At 44.4% G+C, this 16,818-nt stretch overlaps 1 protein-coding gene across 1 annotated transcript in view; it reads left to right on the top strand.

The window, feature by feature from the left end:
- The window catches only part of ATP2C2 (ATPase secretory pathway Ca2+ transporting 2), a 62,052-nt gene that overhangs the window by 32,462 nt on the left and 12,772 nt on the right, over nucleotides 1–16,818 (top strand). The window contains exons 8-16 of the mRNA XM_019747123.3: nucleotides 2,267–2,416; nucleotides 2,505–2,573; nucleotides 2,902–2,977; nucleotides 6,463–6,529; nucleotides 11,859–11,983; nucleotides 12,132–12,229; nucleotides 13,128–13,229; nucleotides 14,316–14,405; nucleotides 16,671–16,772. Coding sequence (XP_019602682.3) covers nucleotides 2,267–2,416; nucleotides 2,505–2,573; nucleotides 2,902–2,977; nucleotides 6,463–6,529; nucleotides 11,859–11,983; nucleotides 12,132–12,229; nucleotides 13,128–13,229; nucleotides 14,316–14,405; nucleotides 16,671–16,772 — 879 coding nt within the window. The remainder of the gene's footprint in view (nucleotides 1–2,266; nucleotides 2,417–2,504; nucleotides 2,574–2,901; nucleotides 2,978–6,462; nucleotides 6,530–11,858; nucleotides 11,984–12,131; nucleotides 12,230–13,127; nucleotides 13,230–14,315; nucleotides 14,406–16,670; nucleotides 16,773–16,818) is intronic.

Below are 16,818 nucleotides of genomic sequence, written 5' to 3'. Positions count from 1 at the left end.
ACTCCATGAAGGCAGGAAGTCTGTCTATCTTGTTCACCGCTGGATTCCCAGTTATAATCGTACTTAAATGTGAAAAAGCATAACGTTAGGTACAAAGTCCAGGTACTTCAAACTTATATACAGCTGTAAACCGAAGCCAAATTTTCAAACCAAGTACAACTTATTTAAACTATTGTCCTGTCCAGACAGTGTTTTCTGGGAACTACATCTCTGCTTGCCATTGTGGTGTGGTGCCAATTTCTGTTGTCTGGGGTCTGTGGGTCAGCAGCCTGTGGTGTTGGGTGACTCAGTTCTCCCATTTCTTCTTTCATTGTGGGCTGGGATCTTCCCCATGAGGTCGTTTGACTTTCCCTTGGTGTCCTGGGGATTAAACAATCCAAACTCTAGATCAATCAGTAATTGTATTTGGTTGGTCATAGATTCAAAAAAATATGTTGGCTTCAACTGGCCAGGGATTTATTCCTCTCTCACATAATACACAACCAGAAGTGGACTCCAATATGGCGACTCCACCATGGAATGAAGGACCTGGGTTTCTCCCAGCCCCCCATTCTGCCTCCCCTTGGGTGTGGTAATCCCCTGAGTGCTTTTAAGATGGCTTCTGGAGCTTCAGCCATGATAATGAAAGCCCAGGCAGGGAGAAAGAGGAAGGTTAGAAGGGCAAAGGGCGCCTGTCCGCTCAGCCGCCTTCAAAACTCTTCCCCAGGGCTATGGTGCTTCTTCTACGTCTCATAGTCATGTTGTAGAGACACTGTGAGCTGCAAGGGAGGCTGGGAAATTGGAGTGTGTGGCAGGCACACTACCATTCCCAACTCTGTGGGGGTTCTCTTAGGGAGGAACAGGGGGAGATGGGTATTACATAGGCAAGTGGTAGCCGCTGCCATCTTGGGGACTGGTATCCCATGGCATTGGCAAATATTTTTTATTTTTTAAAAAATTTTTAGACATTTATATAACTTCCAAAGTGATCACCCCACTAAATTCAGTACCCATCTGGCATCATACATAGTTATTATAATATTACTGACTACATTCCTTATGCTATATTTTATAACCCCATGACTATTTTATGACTACCAATTTGTACTTCCAATCCTTTCCCCTTCTTTCCCCATCCTCCAGCCCCCTTCCCATCTGGCAGCCATCAAAATGGTCTCTGTATCAGTTTTTCTGTTTTGTTTGTTTGTTTTATTCTTTAAATTCCACATTTAAGTGAAATCGTATATTTGTCTTTCTCTATCTTACTTATTTCATTCAGCATAATAGCCTCTAGGTCCATCTATGTTGTTGCAGATGGCAAGATTTCATTCTTTTTATAGCTGAGTAATGTTCCACTGTATAAACCATGTTTCCCCGAAAATAAGACATAGCCGACCATCAGCTCTAATGCGTCTTTTGGAGCAAAAATTAATATATGACCCGGTCTTATTTTATTATAAGACCGGGTATAATATAATGTAATATAATATAATATAATACCCCCTTATGTCCTCAACAGTTTCTGTTATAATTCTAACCAAGGGAGACTCACCTCTTGGGTGATACCTGCTGGGTCTGTGGTCAATTTGGAATATGGTGAAGAGTGCAGTTTTTGGAACAAGAGCTTTGGTTCAAACCTCTGCTCTGCCACTCAGTAGCTGTATAACATTGAACAAGTTACTCTCTGTGCCTCAGTTTCCCCATAAGTAGAATGGGGAAAATAATAGCATCTTTCATGGAGGGTGTGAAAATTAAGAGATAAGCTTTGTGACGTGCTCAGCACAGAGTTTGGTACATAGTAAGGTTCTAGAAATGTTAGCACCTTCCTCCTCTTTTTCTGGCGTGTGTGTGTGTGTGTCTGTGTGTGTGTCCATGTTTCTGCTGTTAACGTAACCTGGCTCAATGATACTCAAACCACACAGATTATACAGACGTCTCCAAGGTGAGCAGCATGTGGAATGTTAGGAGAAAGGCACAGGTGCTTTGAAAGGTATATTCTAAATTAACCATTGCCTAAGTATTTTTTTAAATTATATTAATATTTAAAATAATGTCAAAAGAAGGTATAAGATTTTTGTTTATCTAGAGGGACGAGACATTCAAAGCTTTTCCGATTCTTGAGATATCTGAGGTCATGTTCTGATACTTTTTGCCTGCTTTTGATGTGTTCCTTGTTTGTTGTCTGCTGGCAATTGACGTTAAGGAGCTAGACACCATTCTGCACTTTCAAAACCAGTTTACATGGTGGGAGGGCAGATTCCATTGTCTTTTCCCTTTGGTTCCCTAGGTCACAGACCTCCTGGTGGACGAGTCCAGTTTCACGGGAGAAGCGGAGCCGTGCAGTAAGACAGATACCCCGTTGACGGGTGAGGGGGACCTCACCACCCTGAGAAACATTGTGTTCATGGGGACCTTGGTGCAGTACGGGAAGGGGCAGGTAAGCCCTGGGGTGCCCTGGGGGGCTTGGCTTCCATCACCAGCAGGCTTCCAGCCGCAGATCTCACACTTCTCTCTCCTGAACACAGGGAGTCGTGATCGGAACTGGGGAAAGGTCTCAATTTGGAGAAGTGTTTAAGATGATGCAGGCTGAAGAGGTAAGCGCCAGTGGGGGGCTCTGGCTTTGTGTAAGCTGGGGTTTGAGATTAGTCTTGGGTAGTGATACCCCTTAGGAATGAGGATAATGGGGTTAATATGAGTATACTTTTTAAAAATTTATTTTAAGACATTTATTAGGATTTTTGTCAAGATATGACTTTATAGATAGTAAACAGATACAGATTTTAAGTGTAGAGGTCAGTGAATTTTTATATATGTGTACCCCTATGTAATTGTCACTCAGCTCAAGATATGCAAGAGCCAGGCAGAAGCTGTGGGACGCTACTGGTATCTCATCTAACAAACCCACTGTTCTCATCCTTTCAGACACCTAAAACTCCTCTACAAAAAAACATGGACAAGCTGGGGAAACAACTGACACTTTTCTCGTTCTGCATAATTGGTGAGTGAAGCAGTTTCTGTATTTAGGCTTGGGGTTTGGGGAGAGCTGTCCTGAGCAGCCACAGCTATTTCTCCGATATCTTGCTAATCACCTAGGTTAAGATGGGGGTTGGGATCAGAGAGACTCTCTGACAACAACAAAAGGTTTCTGTATAAGTCAGACCAGGCAAACTGCTATAACAAGCAGCCCCAGCATTGTAATAGCTTAACATGGTCAAGATTTATTTCTAGCTCACATCACAGTCCATGGGCATATTCTTGGTTGAGTGGCTTTCCTGGATAGCTCACCTCCAATTGACTCAGGGGCCCAGGCCCCTACTGTATTGTTGCTCTCCCTTCCTCTCCATCCTTGGAGGCTGGTCATAATTCTATTCAGCCAATGGGTAGGGAAAGAGAACACAGAGGCTTGTGTGGGAAATTTTTAAGGCATGGACCAGGAAGTGAAGTCATCACTTTTGCCCATTCTCAATGAGCAAGAATGGAATCACATGACCTACCAAACTGCAAGGGAGACTGGGAAATGTAGTTTAGTGGTGCACCCAACCATATTTCTATGCCACTAAGCAGGCTGTTCCTGGGCTTGTGCCTCAGGACCTTTGGCAACACACCAAAAACAGCATCAACATGATGCTGCTATAGACCTAAATTCAGGTCTTATGCCTGAACATCCGTGTAGGGCCGCCCTGATCCTTTCACCTGCTCCTTCCTGCTGTGTACAGCTCTGGCTTTGATTCTGTGTCCTTCATTCTCAGCCTTCAGGGCCAACCAGTGTCTGGCCCATAGTAGATTCTTGGGTTAAGCACTTGTTGGGTTAATGGATAAAAAAGAAACTAAAACCACTGCCCATAGCACAAGCAATAGTGAGAGGAAGTACTGGTGAGTCTGGCTAAAACTACAGAGCCAGAGAAAGTTCTTGAGAAAAATAGCTGTCCCTCCTAGCAGCAGTATTATGCTTTTGGCCATCCAAATGCGTGAATTCACTAAATGAGTGTTTTCTGACACTAGACCCTGTGATGGGTTCTGGGGCCACGAAGATGATTAAAACATAGCTTCTGCCTTTGAGAGGCCCCAGGCAAATAGGGGAGAGACGCCTGAACAAATATGTCACATGAAGGTAGCTGTTAATCTATGTGTGAGAGTTGGGAAGACTCCAAGGAAGAGGTGATGTTAAACTGGGTCTTGTAGGATGAGTAGGAGTTTGCCAAGTTAAAAAAAAAAAAAAATAGGGGATTGGAAATTCCAGGCAGAAGAAAGGATAAGCTCAAAGGCATGGAAGGTCTCTCTTACTCTTTTACAACAAGTAGGAGGTGGTAAATTTAACAAAGTGGTCGAGGACGTACCCTGGAGTCAAGGCTCTCAATTCTGTTGTGCTGGACACAGACCGACTTGCCCTTTCCTCCCTGGCCACCCCTTCCCAACATTCTAATGTCTAGTCTCCTTTCCAAATTTCAGCTTTGGATTTATGGCTCAGTTTGCTAAATCACTAGATTCACTGTTTTTAAGTAGCTATATGCCCTCTTCCCTACTCTCCACCTTACTTTGTCCTGGAGCAGTGATGGAAAATGGGTTTTATCTTAACCTGCCAAGTCTGATCACAGCTAGTCGGGTTCCGTGCTGTGAGAAGATTTTGAGGCATGGTGGCAAAAGGATTGTGTGATGGATTAGTAATATCTGTCACAGACACAGGAGGGAAAAGTGGCTATGCATCGCCATTCATTTGCCATCCTTGGGGTTGCATATTGACCAGGCATCAGGACAGACTAGAATGCCCCAAGTCTTCCTTTACATTCCAGAGCAGGGATTGGAATCTATGACTCCCAGGCCAAATTAGGTTCACCACCTATTTTTGTATGGCCCACGAGTAAAGAATATTTTGTACATTTTTAAATGATTGGAAAAAACAAAAACATGATGATTTTATAACATGGCAAGTATATGAAATTCAAGTTTCAATTCAAATACAAATTTCAGTGTTCATGAATAATGTTTAACTAGAACACAGCCACACCCATCCACGTATTATCTATGGCTGCTTTCATGCTACAATAGCCAAGTTGAGTTGCAACAGAGACTATATGGCCCGCAAAGCCAAAACCATTTGCCATCTGGCCTGTTATAGACAAAGTTATCCGACACTTGCTCTAGATGATTGGGGGATCAAAAGGAGAGTGTGCTGTAATGAGTGCTGCTTTTTCTATCCCAGTAGCCCCAAGAACAAATATCAAGTAGATATGCTCTAAGGCAGATTGTCAAGTAGATAGTATGAGCAGGTCTTTCCACAAGATGAAATTTGTTTATAAAAAAACAGTTCCAAGTCAGGGGTCCTACAAGGTCATGCCATGTATAAGCCATTATTCCTCAAGTTAAATTACAACTTAAATTGGCACGTCCATGGCCAGACCATGATACCCCTCACACCTTTGCTGTATCATAAATATTTCAAGAACTGTTCCAGAAGAATGGGAGTTTTGAAACTGTGTTCCATGGATCCCTAAGGACCCAACTGGCAGAGGCAGGGACGTGATGGTGTGCTGATAAATGTTTAACAATGGTTTTCCAGGGTAAAATATTGCCAATGTCTGTGGTATAAATACTCTCAGCATTGCCAATTTCACATTGCCAATGTGGAGTTACTGAACATGGATTTGAGATGAGATGTACACACTGACTTGTGTGAGCTCCTGTGAGCAAGCTGCAGCCTCTTGCAGGGAGGTCTGGGGTTGGGGGAGGTTGGGTTTTAGTGGGCGGGACTCCAGGCTCACTGCCCTACCCCTAATTTCTAACACCCTCCAATCTTTTGCATCTGGGTTCGTTTGGATTCCAACTAAGATTTCATTTGATGACTGAGTTCTGTAGCTAATTGTAGTAAGGAATAAAAACCCCAAACCTAACAAATCAGACCTTGTGACGTGCCCCCCACACATACACATACACACATGCCACAACTACCCAGCATATAACTTGCTCTGGCTCCTCGTACCTGCGAAAGAAAGCTGACGTTCTTTAGCAAAGCCTCCCGATTGTGTCAACAACAACTCCCCTCACCTTCCCACTTCCCTTCATACCACGTCCCATAACAGTGGCAACCTGGGCATTTACTGTGGGCCAGGAGCAGTGCTAAGCACTTCAGATGGGTTGTCACGTCTTCAATCCTGAAACAACTCCTCGAGGAAAGCATGGTCATTATGCCCACTTCACAGATGAGCAAACTGATGCCATCTCTAGTAGCCTCAGAACTTACCTCCATTCCCAGAACATCTGATAAATGTAAAACCATTCTTTTTTGTAGCTACGAAGGTACCTTCTTTAAACAGCAAAAAGTGATTATAAGTCCTTGAGGTTATTACTCATTGCCCTGTGTCTCTATTCCTATAAACTCTTTAAGAAAATGGTTTTGAAAGGCCTTCAGGCTTTCAGATGTTGGAGCTGTGTGTGTGTGTGTATGTGTGTACACACTTTTTTTTTTTTTTTTGGTCTCTTCCCCAGGTATAATCATGCTCACTGGCTGGCTGCAAGGGAAGCACCTTCTTAGCATGTTCACCATTGGAGTGAGGTAAGCACACCGTGCCATCCCTTCCCTCCTCAGTGCAGCAAGATACGGTAGGGAGATTGGGGAGCAGGAACGATGTGGGGAAGACGCATTCTCCTCACCCCAAGCCACAGTCTCCCAGTAGCACATTGTCTGACAGATGGGGGTGCTCAGTAAATGCTTGCAAAACAATTGAAAGCATACGATTTGGAGTTCCCCTTCCTGTCACTCTTTTGCTTGTGGGTTTGGATCTTTCTGGCTAAGAATGTGGACTCCAGAGCCAGCCCGCCTAGGATTAAATTCTGGTTACCATGTGCTAGCTCTGTGACCTTGGGCAAGGTTCTGCACTTTCTGTGCCTCAGTTTCCTCCTCTGTAAAATGGGAGTGAGGACGTAGCCCCCCCCACACACCGTGTCCCCGCCATCATCAAGGTGAGAACAAGGTGAGGTTGCAGGTACAGATACTCACAACAATATGGAGCACACTGTGTGTGTTTATTCCTGTTACTCATTTGGAGCTGCGTCTAGGTCCTTGTTTTGTGAATGGAGGAGGCTATAGGAGAGGACAAAGGACATGTCACCGAGGCCACACGACTGATGGCAGGGCTGGCAGTCAGGGCCCTTGACTTTAAGCCCAGGGACCCTGCCCTTCCTCCACATGGCGATTCTAACAAATGACCATCCCACCCTGGGGAGGTTATAGAGATGAGCAGAGAGTCCGCTCAGGGCAATGGCTGGTCTTGCCCAGCTTTTCCACAGCTGCTCGTCTCAAAGCGAGGGAGGCAGAGTGCCAGGGATTGTCACTGGCTGGGTATGTCCCAGCGGAAGTGTAGGTGACCCTTCTGGTGACCCTTCCAGGACACAGAGAAGCCAACACCTTTCGAGGTTCATGCCAAGCCTGTGGTTTCTGGAGGGTGACTCCCAGTGTTGTTGGTGTCTGCAAGATGCTGTAGGTGATGCGTGGAAAATTATTTGAATGTCTGTGAGCAAACATATATACGCAGTACATCAAACCCACCATGTAAAGAAGCTTAGATGCCCATCTACTCACGAATGGCTAAACAACATACAGTGGAATGTTATTCAGCCACAGAAAAGGAATGAAGCCCTGACAGACTACCACACGGATGGCCCTAGAAAACATGATGCTAAGTGAAGGGAACCAGACACCAATGGCCACATATCATATCACTTCATTTATATCAAATGTCCACAATAGGCAAATCAATAGAGACAGAAAGTAGATTCCTGGTTTCCAGGGTCCACGGTAGGAATGGGGAGGGACTGTTACGAGGTATGTGGGCTCTTTTGGAGGTGATGAAAGTGTCCTAAAAGTGATTATGGAGATGGTTGCACAACGCTGAACATACTAAAAACCATTGAGTTATATGCTTTAAAAGGGTGCATTTTATGGTATGTGAATTATATGTCAATAAAGATAACCATGAAGGCACCGAGCAGAGAATTAGGAGTGCTGTTATTACAAGGATCCCTGGAGCTTGTATAAAACGTTAACTGTTTGCAAGCACTCGTGCTTTAACTGTCATTACAGTAAATTACAGTGATGTACCTCACAATGGATCGGGCCCCCCTGTGGGTGCTGGACACAGAGGTGATAGATGCTGCTTCCCCAGTGGTCAGGTGTTCATGTCTCTGGTACATAGTCAAGCTTGCCTGTGTATAAATGAAGGGGCACCCATTACCCAGCAATTAGCAGTAGAATCGATTCAAATACAGGTCTTTAAAAATTCTAAATGCCTTAATTTTCAATTGCACTGCGCTGTGTACACTAATTGAGGGGCAGGCTAGCAAACGCAACATGTGGGCGGGTGTGTGTGTCTTCCTACAAAAGTGAGACAGGAACTACTTTTTGCATGAGTAGAAATTGGGAAAGTCTGTCTGATTTTAGACACTTTGCCTTTCAGTGTGCTTAACAGACAAAAGTTAATGCCCAAATCCTGGGAGCATGGGGAAAAAAACCAAAAACCTTAGGAGTAAAAAGAGGAGTTGGTTTAAACAATACTCTGCAGTTAGAATACAGAAAATATACAGATGTGACAAAAAATCATTTAAAAAATACAAATGACAGACATCTGGTAAACCCCCATCTAATTCCAAGCCAAAAAAATATATAGTCCACCTCTTCCCTGTAAAATGAAGCAAAAAAAGTCCTACAATGGGACAGGCATCCAAAACACATGAGGATATCTTAAAAAGATAATTCTCAGTATTAAACAAAAAATTGTATTAACACTTAATTGTCTTTAGATTTTCACTTTAACCTAAAATAAATGGATTAATATCAGGGTTTGGGTTTTCCTCTACCCACCCCCACCCCCAAACTCTTTGGAACCATGAAAATAAGGCCACTATGCTGTACAGATGGCCCTGCTGGATTTCAGGCCTTTTCCCCTGAAACATGGTAGGCTCATTATTGCATTTTGCTTTTGACCTTGAGAAAGGGCTTCCAGGAGCTCTAGATAACGGAACCCAAGGTGTTCTGAACGTAAGAGGTCATGATCTCATGTCGACTGGCGTTTCCTGACTTTATATCCTAAATTAGATGCCAGGAAGGATCTAAAAGAAAGTAGAAACCACACTCACAGAGCTTTCATTTTAAAAAATTTTTTTAAATAACCGAATTTTTTTTTTTTTTTTTTATAAGGAGGGCACAGTTCACAGTGGCCCATGCGGGGAATTGAACCGGCAACCTTGGTGTTATTAGCACCACGATCTAACCAACTGAGCAACCGGCCACCCCTCAAAGAGCTTTTGATAGCCATTTACTCTTTTGTGTTAATGTCTATAATATTGACCACGTGATCTAACTATTATTTTCACTGAATTCCTCTCATGCTTAGCACATAGTCTCAGAGATCCTGGTTTAGGCCAGGCCATGCTTCCACCAAAGGTTCTGAGGGAGAATCTGTTCTAGACCTCTAATCTTAGCTTCCAGTGTTACCGGCAATCCGTGGTCTTTCTTGGCTTGGAAACACATCACTCAAATCGGCCTCTGTCGTCACATGGCTTGCTCCCTATGTGTCTATCTCTGTGTTCGTCTCTGTGTCTTTTTCTCCCCCTTCTTGTAAGGATACCAGTCATACTGGGCTAGGGTGGGCACACGCTCTGAGCAGTGAGGCTGCAACCAGAACCTGACCCAGTCAGGGCTCCAGCCAGAGGCAGGACCAGGGAAGAAGGATGAACCCCTGAAAAGAGCACTCAGGTGACTAAGCCGTCAGCGGCAGGGGTGGTGGCAGAGGGACAGAGAAGCCCGGGCGCTCAGATACCATGATGCTAAAGAACCTCCCTGAAATAATGATGCGTTTCATTCCCATCTTATATAAACCATGGAAAGTTCTGTGAGCCAAAAAGACGATTATTTCCAAGTAAATGACAAAAAAGGCTCCCGTGACCATCTCTACCCCACTTCTCTAAAGTCATCCCTGATTTCTTCTCATTCCCTTTTCATCCATCCCACTGGATCCATGGTAACCATGCGATTGAGAGAAAATTGACTGTGCATTTCAATTGTGACTTTGAAAGGATGAGATTTTTTTCAGTTTTAAGTCAAGTCACTCGGAACCACTCAATTAGAACATAGAAATGACAGGATAGCCAACGAGGAAGAGATTCTCCAAAATAAATAAAAATTATTATTTTAAACACTGTATCCTAATTCCCTCTGCGTTGAGTGACATTAAAGATGATCCAAGGTATACTTGCTTTTCCTGGTCCATTCTAATCTTTATTACTTTGTGGATTCATTTTTTTATTATTATGAAAGCTTCCGGGTACATGTAAGATGCCCTTTCCACACCACATGGAGGAAAGTCCCCCTCACGGCCCTCAGCAAATGTTTACTTAGCTAGTCTTGTCAGTCTGTGCCATAAAACTAAGGAAGCCTTCTTGCCATCACCATAGAAACCGGGCACAGTCCCCTGACCAAATTCAGTTATCTTGGTTTATATAACTGTCCCTGAATGCTCCATTGTCTCTGGGTGAAAAGCCACCATTCATGTACTATATTTCTTTGACTCTCAGAGGCACATCCATTTTCACATTATAACTTCTCTGAAATCAGACTTATAAGGGATGTGAGAAAGTACCGTCACGTTGATTAATTGGCAGGTTTTTTTTTTTTCTTTCTTTCTTTCTTTCTTAGTGGTACACAAGATTATGGGGCCCTTCACAAGCAGCAGTATCTTGGATTGGATGAAATTTGGTTGAATGGGCATCCTCAGCCGGGCTTTCTGATTATTAACCAGCCCATGTAGACCACTCACTATGCTAGGCCAGCACAGGTCCAGACACCTGCCATAGATCCACTCAGTCCTGTGAGTTCATTCAGCAAATATTTATTGAATGCCTGCAGAACTCTGCTGGAAGTTCTAGTGCAGAGGGTAAACTGGTGACGTGTGGCACAGTGACACTCACAGCACAGAGCTCTGCACAAAAGCACCCTCTCACTCATTCATCTCTAGCTTCCCCTATTGGCCTGAGGTCAGTGGAAAGCCATAAACCAACCCTCTGCCCTCGGTCAGGCCTGCTCAGGAATCTGGAATGGGGGAGCAGTGAGCCCCAATGTTCTAGAGCCAAATTGAGGCAGAAAGAGTCCCTTCTTACCAACCTATCACATGTTGACATACCACCCACAAGAAGGGGATACGTGTGTTCAATCCCAGTTCAGATTTGAAAGAAAGAGAAGCTCATTGGTTCAGGTTGAATCACATATTCTCCTCTCATCTAGTCAACTAAGGCTATAAGAGAGTAAGGTCACACAATACAGAAAGAATTGAAGGGATGATAGAGAAGCAAGCAGATACCCCAAGACAGATCTGCTAGGATAGGCAAAGGCATAGCTGTGTTACTTTGTCTCCCTCAATTTTAATTTCCTTGTCTGGCTTCTTCACTAGAATTTCTAAACCATTAGACCAATGAAAAGTGAAATTCAAAGGAGGACCTTCTGAACCAAAGAATTCCACTGCCTACCCATTGCTGATTCTGGAATTTCATTTCCTAGGGCCCTGAGTTTTCTCTCTAATAAATGAGAGCAATTTAAACGCAAAAGCACTTAAAGAGGCAAAACAATGGGAAGACTAATTCACACTAAAGTGTGGATGTCTGAAAGATGAGGTCCTTTCCCAAGAGCAGGGTTTTGCAGGGGGGAGAGCTCAGAGCAATGGAGGTTGAAGAAGGAGGCATGTGCATCATGGAATGGGGAGCAGAGAATAGAACAGAGACTTTGGGGACACTAGAGACAACCTTCACCATATAAAAGTGTTGCCAATCCCAGTTGGAATTCATATCATTCTTAAGTGTATGTTAAAGGTGACCCATCTGGCCTTTCAATCTAGCCTGGCTGTGGCTGCCATTCCAGAGGGTCTGCCCATTGTTGTCATGGTGACTCTGGTCCTGGGAGTGCTGCGGATGGCCAAGAAGCAGGTCATTGTGAAGAAGTTACCAATCGTGGAGACTTTAGGTAAGGGACTCCAGCTGGTGGAATTCTTATAAATTGAATTGAATGGATGTTCTGGTGCCATGTTAATTCAACCTGGGTGTTTCATAAACCTGAGAGTTGGTGGTGATGATTGCTTTTTCCTATAAACTCTGATGTTCTCTTGTGCCAGGTTGCTGCAATGTCATCTGTTCTGATAAGACGGGGACTCTGACTGCCAATGAAATGACTGTCACCCAACTTGTAACGTCTGATGGGCTCCGTGCCGAGGTGAGTTCTGTGTGAATGCACAAGGCTCGAGACAAAAGAGTGCCCTCCAGACCCTTTTCTTCCTAGAGAAAGCACAGACAATTTTCTAGAAAACCATAAGGAGAAAACAAATATAGGTTATATTGTACAAAATCCTTACACCAATAGCTGCAAGGTGCATAACTGATTTAAATTAGCCATCTTTATTTTTTTATTACTGTTTTAATAATCACATTCTAAAATTTAAAAGCTAGGAAACAATTACCCATAACCTCCCATGACAAACTCGCCATGATTAGTCCATTTGTGATTCTGAGACTCTCTCCTATGCGTTTAACACAGTTGTGAGCTCCCTGAATGTACGATTTTGTATCCTGCTATTTTTTTTCACAAAACTTTCTACACAAGGTGTCAGCAATGACAGCTCATGGGCCAGTGACTATTTTTGTAAATAAAGTTTGGTTGGCATGCTGCCACACCCTTTTGTTCATGTGTTGCTGATGGCTCCTTTTCACGCCACACAGCAAGGTTATGTCATTGTGACAGAGACTGGATGGGTTATGGGCTGCAAAGCCTCAACTATTTGCTATCTGGCTCTATTAGAAAAAGTTTGCCTACCTCTGTTCTAGAACATAAGCACTCTCCTATGCTGTTACTTATAACAGTTTCCTTACCCAGAATTTGTACTGGCTGCAGAATATCCCATCGAGCAAGATTATTGCAATTTACTGACACATGGCACTTAGTAAGGCATTCTGGTTAATATACAATCATGCAAGGAACAGATGTTCATGCTTGAAGCCTTATTTATAGCTAGGATTTGTCCTTGGGATGGATCCCCAGAAAAGAGATTATGAGCCAACAGGGGGAACATGTTTTTGACACTTGGTGACATCTTTCCTGTCCCTTTGCCCTGCAGGTCAGTGGAGTTGGATATAACGGCCAAGGGACAGTCTGCCTTCTACCATCAAAGGAAGTCATTAAGGAGTTTTCCAACATCTCAGTGGGGAAATTAGTGGAGGTAAGTGTCACAAGCACCATGGTAGCACTATGCATTTAAAACAGAGCTGATGGGGGTTCTCTCTGAAAAGAGAAACAGCTATTGAACCAACTGGTTCTTGGTGACAACTGAGCCATACCCCAGCGATCAGGTTGTCACAGTGGCCCGGAAACAGATGGGAACATCAGAGGTAAGAGAAGAATTAGCACCCTTTGTACTCCTCCCTGCCTGCTGGGAAGTCTTTAGAGACAGCCTACATCCAGAGGGTGCTCAAGAATAGTGGGCAGTGTCGTCTATTGTTTTTATCCATAGTGACAGTAGCCGTGCTCATCCTCCCACCGAAACTCATTTGTCCTCCCCACGTAGTGGTGCCCTCTGTGAAGTCTAAATCCGGCCGTCTTCCTTTGTGACATTTAGTGAGCACCTACTCTGTGCAGGTCCCACCTCATGGGACCACTTAGTTATCACAACAACCCTGTGAGGCCTCTCCTATTATCTCAGTTGCTCAGATTAAGAAACGGGCTCAGAGAGGTCACACGAGTGCCCAGGATCGCCCAGCCAGTGATGGGGGGAAGCTGGGAAGCACCTCATGCTCTTTTTGGTGTGTGTGTTTCTACATTTCTTTTTTTAATTACTAGTTTTAATTAAGATGTAACTCATATACCACAGAAGTCACCCTTTTAAAGTATACAGCTCAGTGGATTTTAGGATGTCCCCAAAGTTGCACAGCCATCACCACTATCTAATTCCAGGACACTTCGTCACCCTGAACAGAAACTCCATGCCCACTGGCAGTCACTCACCATTCACCCACACTCGTCACCACCCGTCTACCTGCCTTCAAACCACATTTTCTTACAATGGTTTTAAGACAACCACCATTCAGCAGAGTCAATAAATATCTACTGTGTTTATTCTAAAAAGCAGGGACTCTGATAAATTTTGAAGAGTAAATCTTGTCCCTCACCTCCACCCCAGCCCAGCTCCAAAAATAGGTCAAGGTTTCATTGTCTGACTTTTGCACGTGCCTGAGTGAGCCCAGGACTCCTGAGGGGTACCAGCTCCAAATATTAACTAATGACATTCGGAAACCACCCCCCTTTTCAGGCAGGCTGTGTCGCCAACAACGCTGTCATCAGGAAAAACACCATGATGGGACAGCCCACGGAAGGTGCCTTGATCGCCCTGGCCATGAAGGTGGGAAATTTTTATTTCCTTTTAACACATTCGATGGATTCTGGGGCTCAGTGGTTTAGACCCTGAGCTCTGTGACTTGGCAGAATGCTCCCCCACTCTGTGCCCAGGGCCCCATGCAGAGCAGCTGCTCATGAGTGTTGAAGCAATGGGTGGCGGGTTTATGGGTGTCCTCTCTGCTTTGTGCACAGGGGACAAATAACAGAAGATGTCCGATGAGATTCCTCCATTGAGGTAGAAGCCCACTCATGGATGCTTTTCCAATGGGAACTGACCCTCTCCCTTCTTCCCAGCCAGTCTGCTCCCTCTTGCTGCTTCCTGTGCTATGACCCTTTGCCAGCCTTGCTCTCTCTGCTACTTGGACATTCTCGTAAAGTTCACTGCAGTTTCCACCTCTGTTGTCATTTCTTCTCACCCTGGCACCCGGGCTGTCATGCATCGCACTGTCCAGCGTCCATCTCTTCACTTGTCCCTCCCTTACCCCAGCTCCCTATCTCTGCCTCCCATCCATGACACAACCCAGAATGGGGCGTTCCAGGAGCCAGTGCTGGGGGGTGCCGATGAGTGGGGAGAAGGGTTACCTTTTCGGTACCTCCCTGTAATGGTAAATCAGGTGCTTTAAGAAATTATTACGCCATATTCTTTTCCTTCCACTAACAGAAGAAAATTCTCCCCAGAATGTCAATAATACCAAATGAGACTTATTGTCCCCTTTAAAACAGTATGGGCTAGCTTCACTCAACAACTCCCGCTGCCCAGCAGGGAAGGGACAACTGGCCTGACCATCACAGAAGGAGAAAAATCCTGCTCCCACTGCTAGCCACCCATGCAGCCTAGAGAGGGCAGAGGTTCCAGAACCCTCTTTCCTTTCTTTTACATGTTAGAATTTAACTCTTTTATGCATCTACATTATTTGGGGAGCCTGGTTTGGAATTTTAAAATGTACCTTTTACAATAACAAAAATAACAGCTGACATGGATTAATTAAGTGCTTCCATTATGACAAGCGCGGTGCTGAGCACTCCATGCTTATCATTTCATTCATCCTCTAAACCTTTCTCCCACCACCACTCCCTGTAGTATTAGGTTGGTGCGAAAGTCATTGCGGTTTAAAAGGTTCAAAAAGAAAAAAAATTGCAAAAACCACAATTACTTTTGCACCAACCTAGTAGTTTCCTAGAGTTGCCCCCCCCAAAAAAAAAAAAAGTAGCACCATAAACTGCATGCTTAAAGATAACAGAAATGTATTCCCTGACCGTCTGGAGGCCAGAAGTCCAAACTGAAAGTGTCGGCAGTGCCGCGCTCCCTCTCCTGGCCGCTGGCTGTTACCAGTAATTTCAGGTGTTCCTTGGTTTGCAGGCGCATCACTCTAATCTCTGCCTCCGTCTTCACATGGTGTCCTCCCTGTATGTTCATCTTCATATGGGGTGGTCCTCTCTTTACAAGGACACCAGTCATACTGGATTAGGCCTGGCCTAATGACCCCATCTTAACATGATTACATCTCCAAAGACCTCCTAAGACCTTATTTCCAAATAAGATCCCATTCCCAGGTACTGGGTGGGTGGGTAGGGGTGGGGGTTAGGACGTCCATACATCTTTTGGAGGGTCACAGTGCAACCCATAATACTCTCCTAAAGATGCTTTCTAGCTTTTTATTTCTAATCACCCCTCCCATGACATTTTAATATCACAGATATACTGTATATCTGTTTGTGTACTGTATGCATATCTATGTTTTATACATAAAAGGAGTTTTTTGTCCCCTAAGGCCCATTTTCACCCCTTGGGGGTCAATGGGATGCACAGGCTAAAATTGGTTTACACTTTGGGAAACTGAGGCACAGAGCTATCAAGGAACTGGCCTGAAAGCCATCCAAGAGCAAATGAATGAATGTCAGGCCTGGCAAGGACCTCCGGCTGTTACAGCAGACCGCCACTAACCCCCGGGTTCCTTTTTGGGAAATTGCTACTTCCAGTGTGAAACATTCCTCCTGGCAGAAACCCCCCAGGCTTCTGTCTTTGAGCAGGTTTCAGCTAGAAGCTGTTGCAAAGGCTATCTGGTTCTGCCTCTGAAACGAGAGAGAAAAGAGACATGTTTTTCAGGTTGGGACATTTGAAAGCAAATGGCCTTTCTCTGTAAGCTAAACGCTTGGATTGCTCATCTGCCTGAGATGATTTGAATAGTGAATCATTTAAATGGACTGAGCTTTGCATCAAGGTTGGTTTAGGATGGCTCGCTGAAAGTGTCCCATTTTACTATCCTAGATGCACTTAAGTGATATTAAAGAGTCATACGTGAGGAAAAAAGAGCTCCCATTCAGTTCGGAGCAGAAGTGGATGGCGGTAAAATGCAGCCCCAAGAATGAGGTGAGTTATCCTGTCTGCGCCTTTCCACTCCCCCACCACCACCAAA

This window comes from Rhinolophus sinicus, chromosome 8 (genome assembly GCF_057876585.1).
Source record: "Rhinolophus sinicus isolate RSI-liver-muscle chromosome 8, RSI-T2T, whole genome shotgun sequence".
NCBI lineage: Eukaryota > Metazoa > Chordata > Mammalia > Chiroptera > Rhinolophidae > Rhinolophus > Rhinolophus sinicus.
The sequence above is the reverse complement of the archived record's forward strand: the minus strand, read 5'-3'. Positions and strand labels throughout refer to the sequence as shown.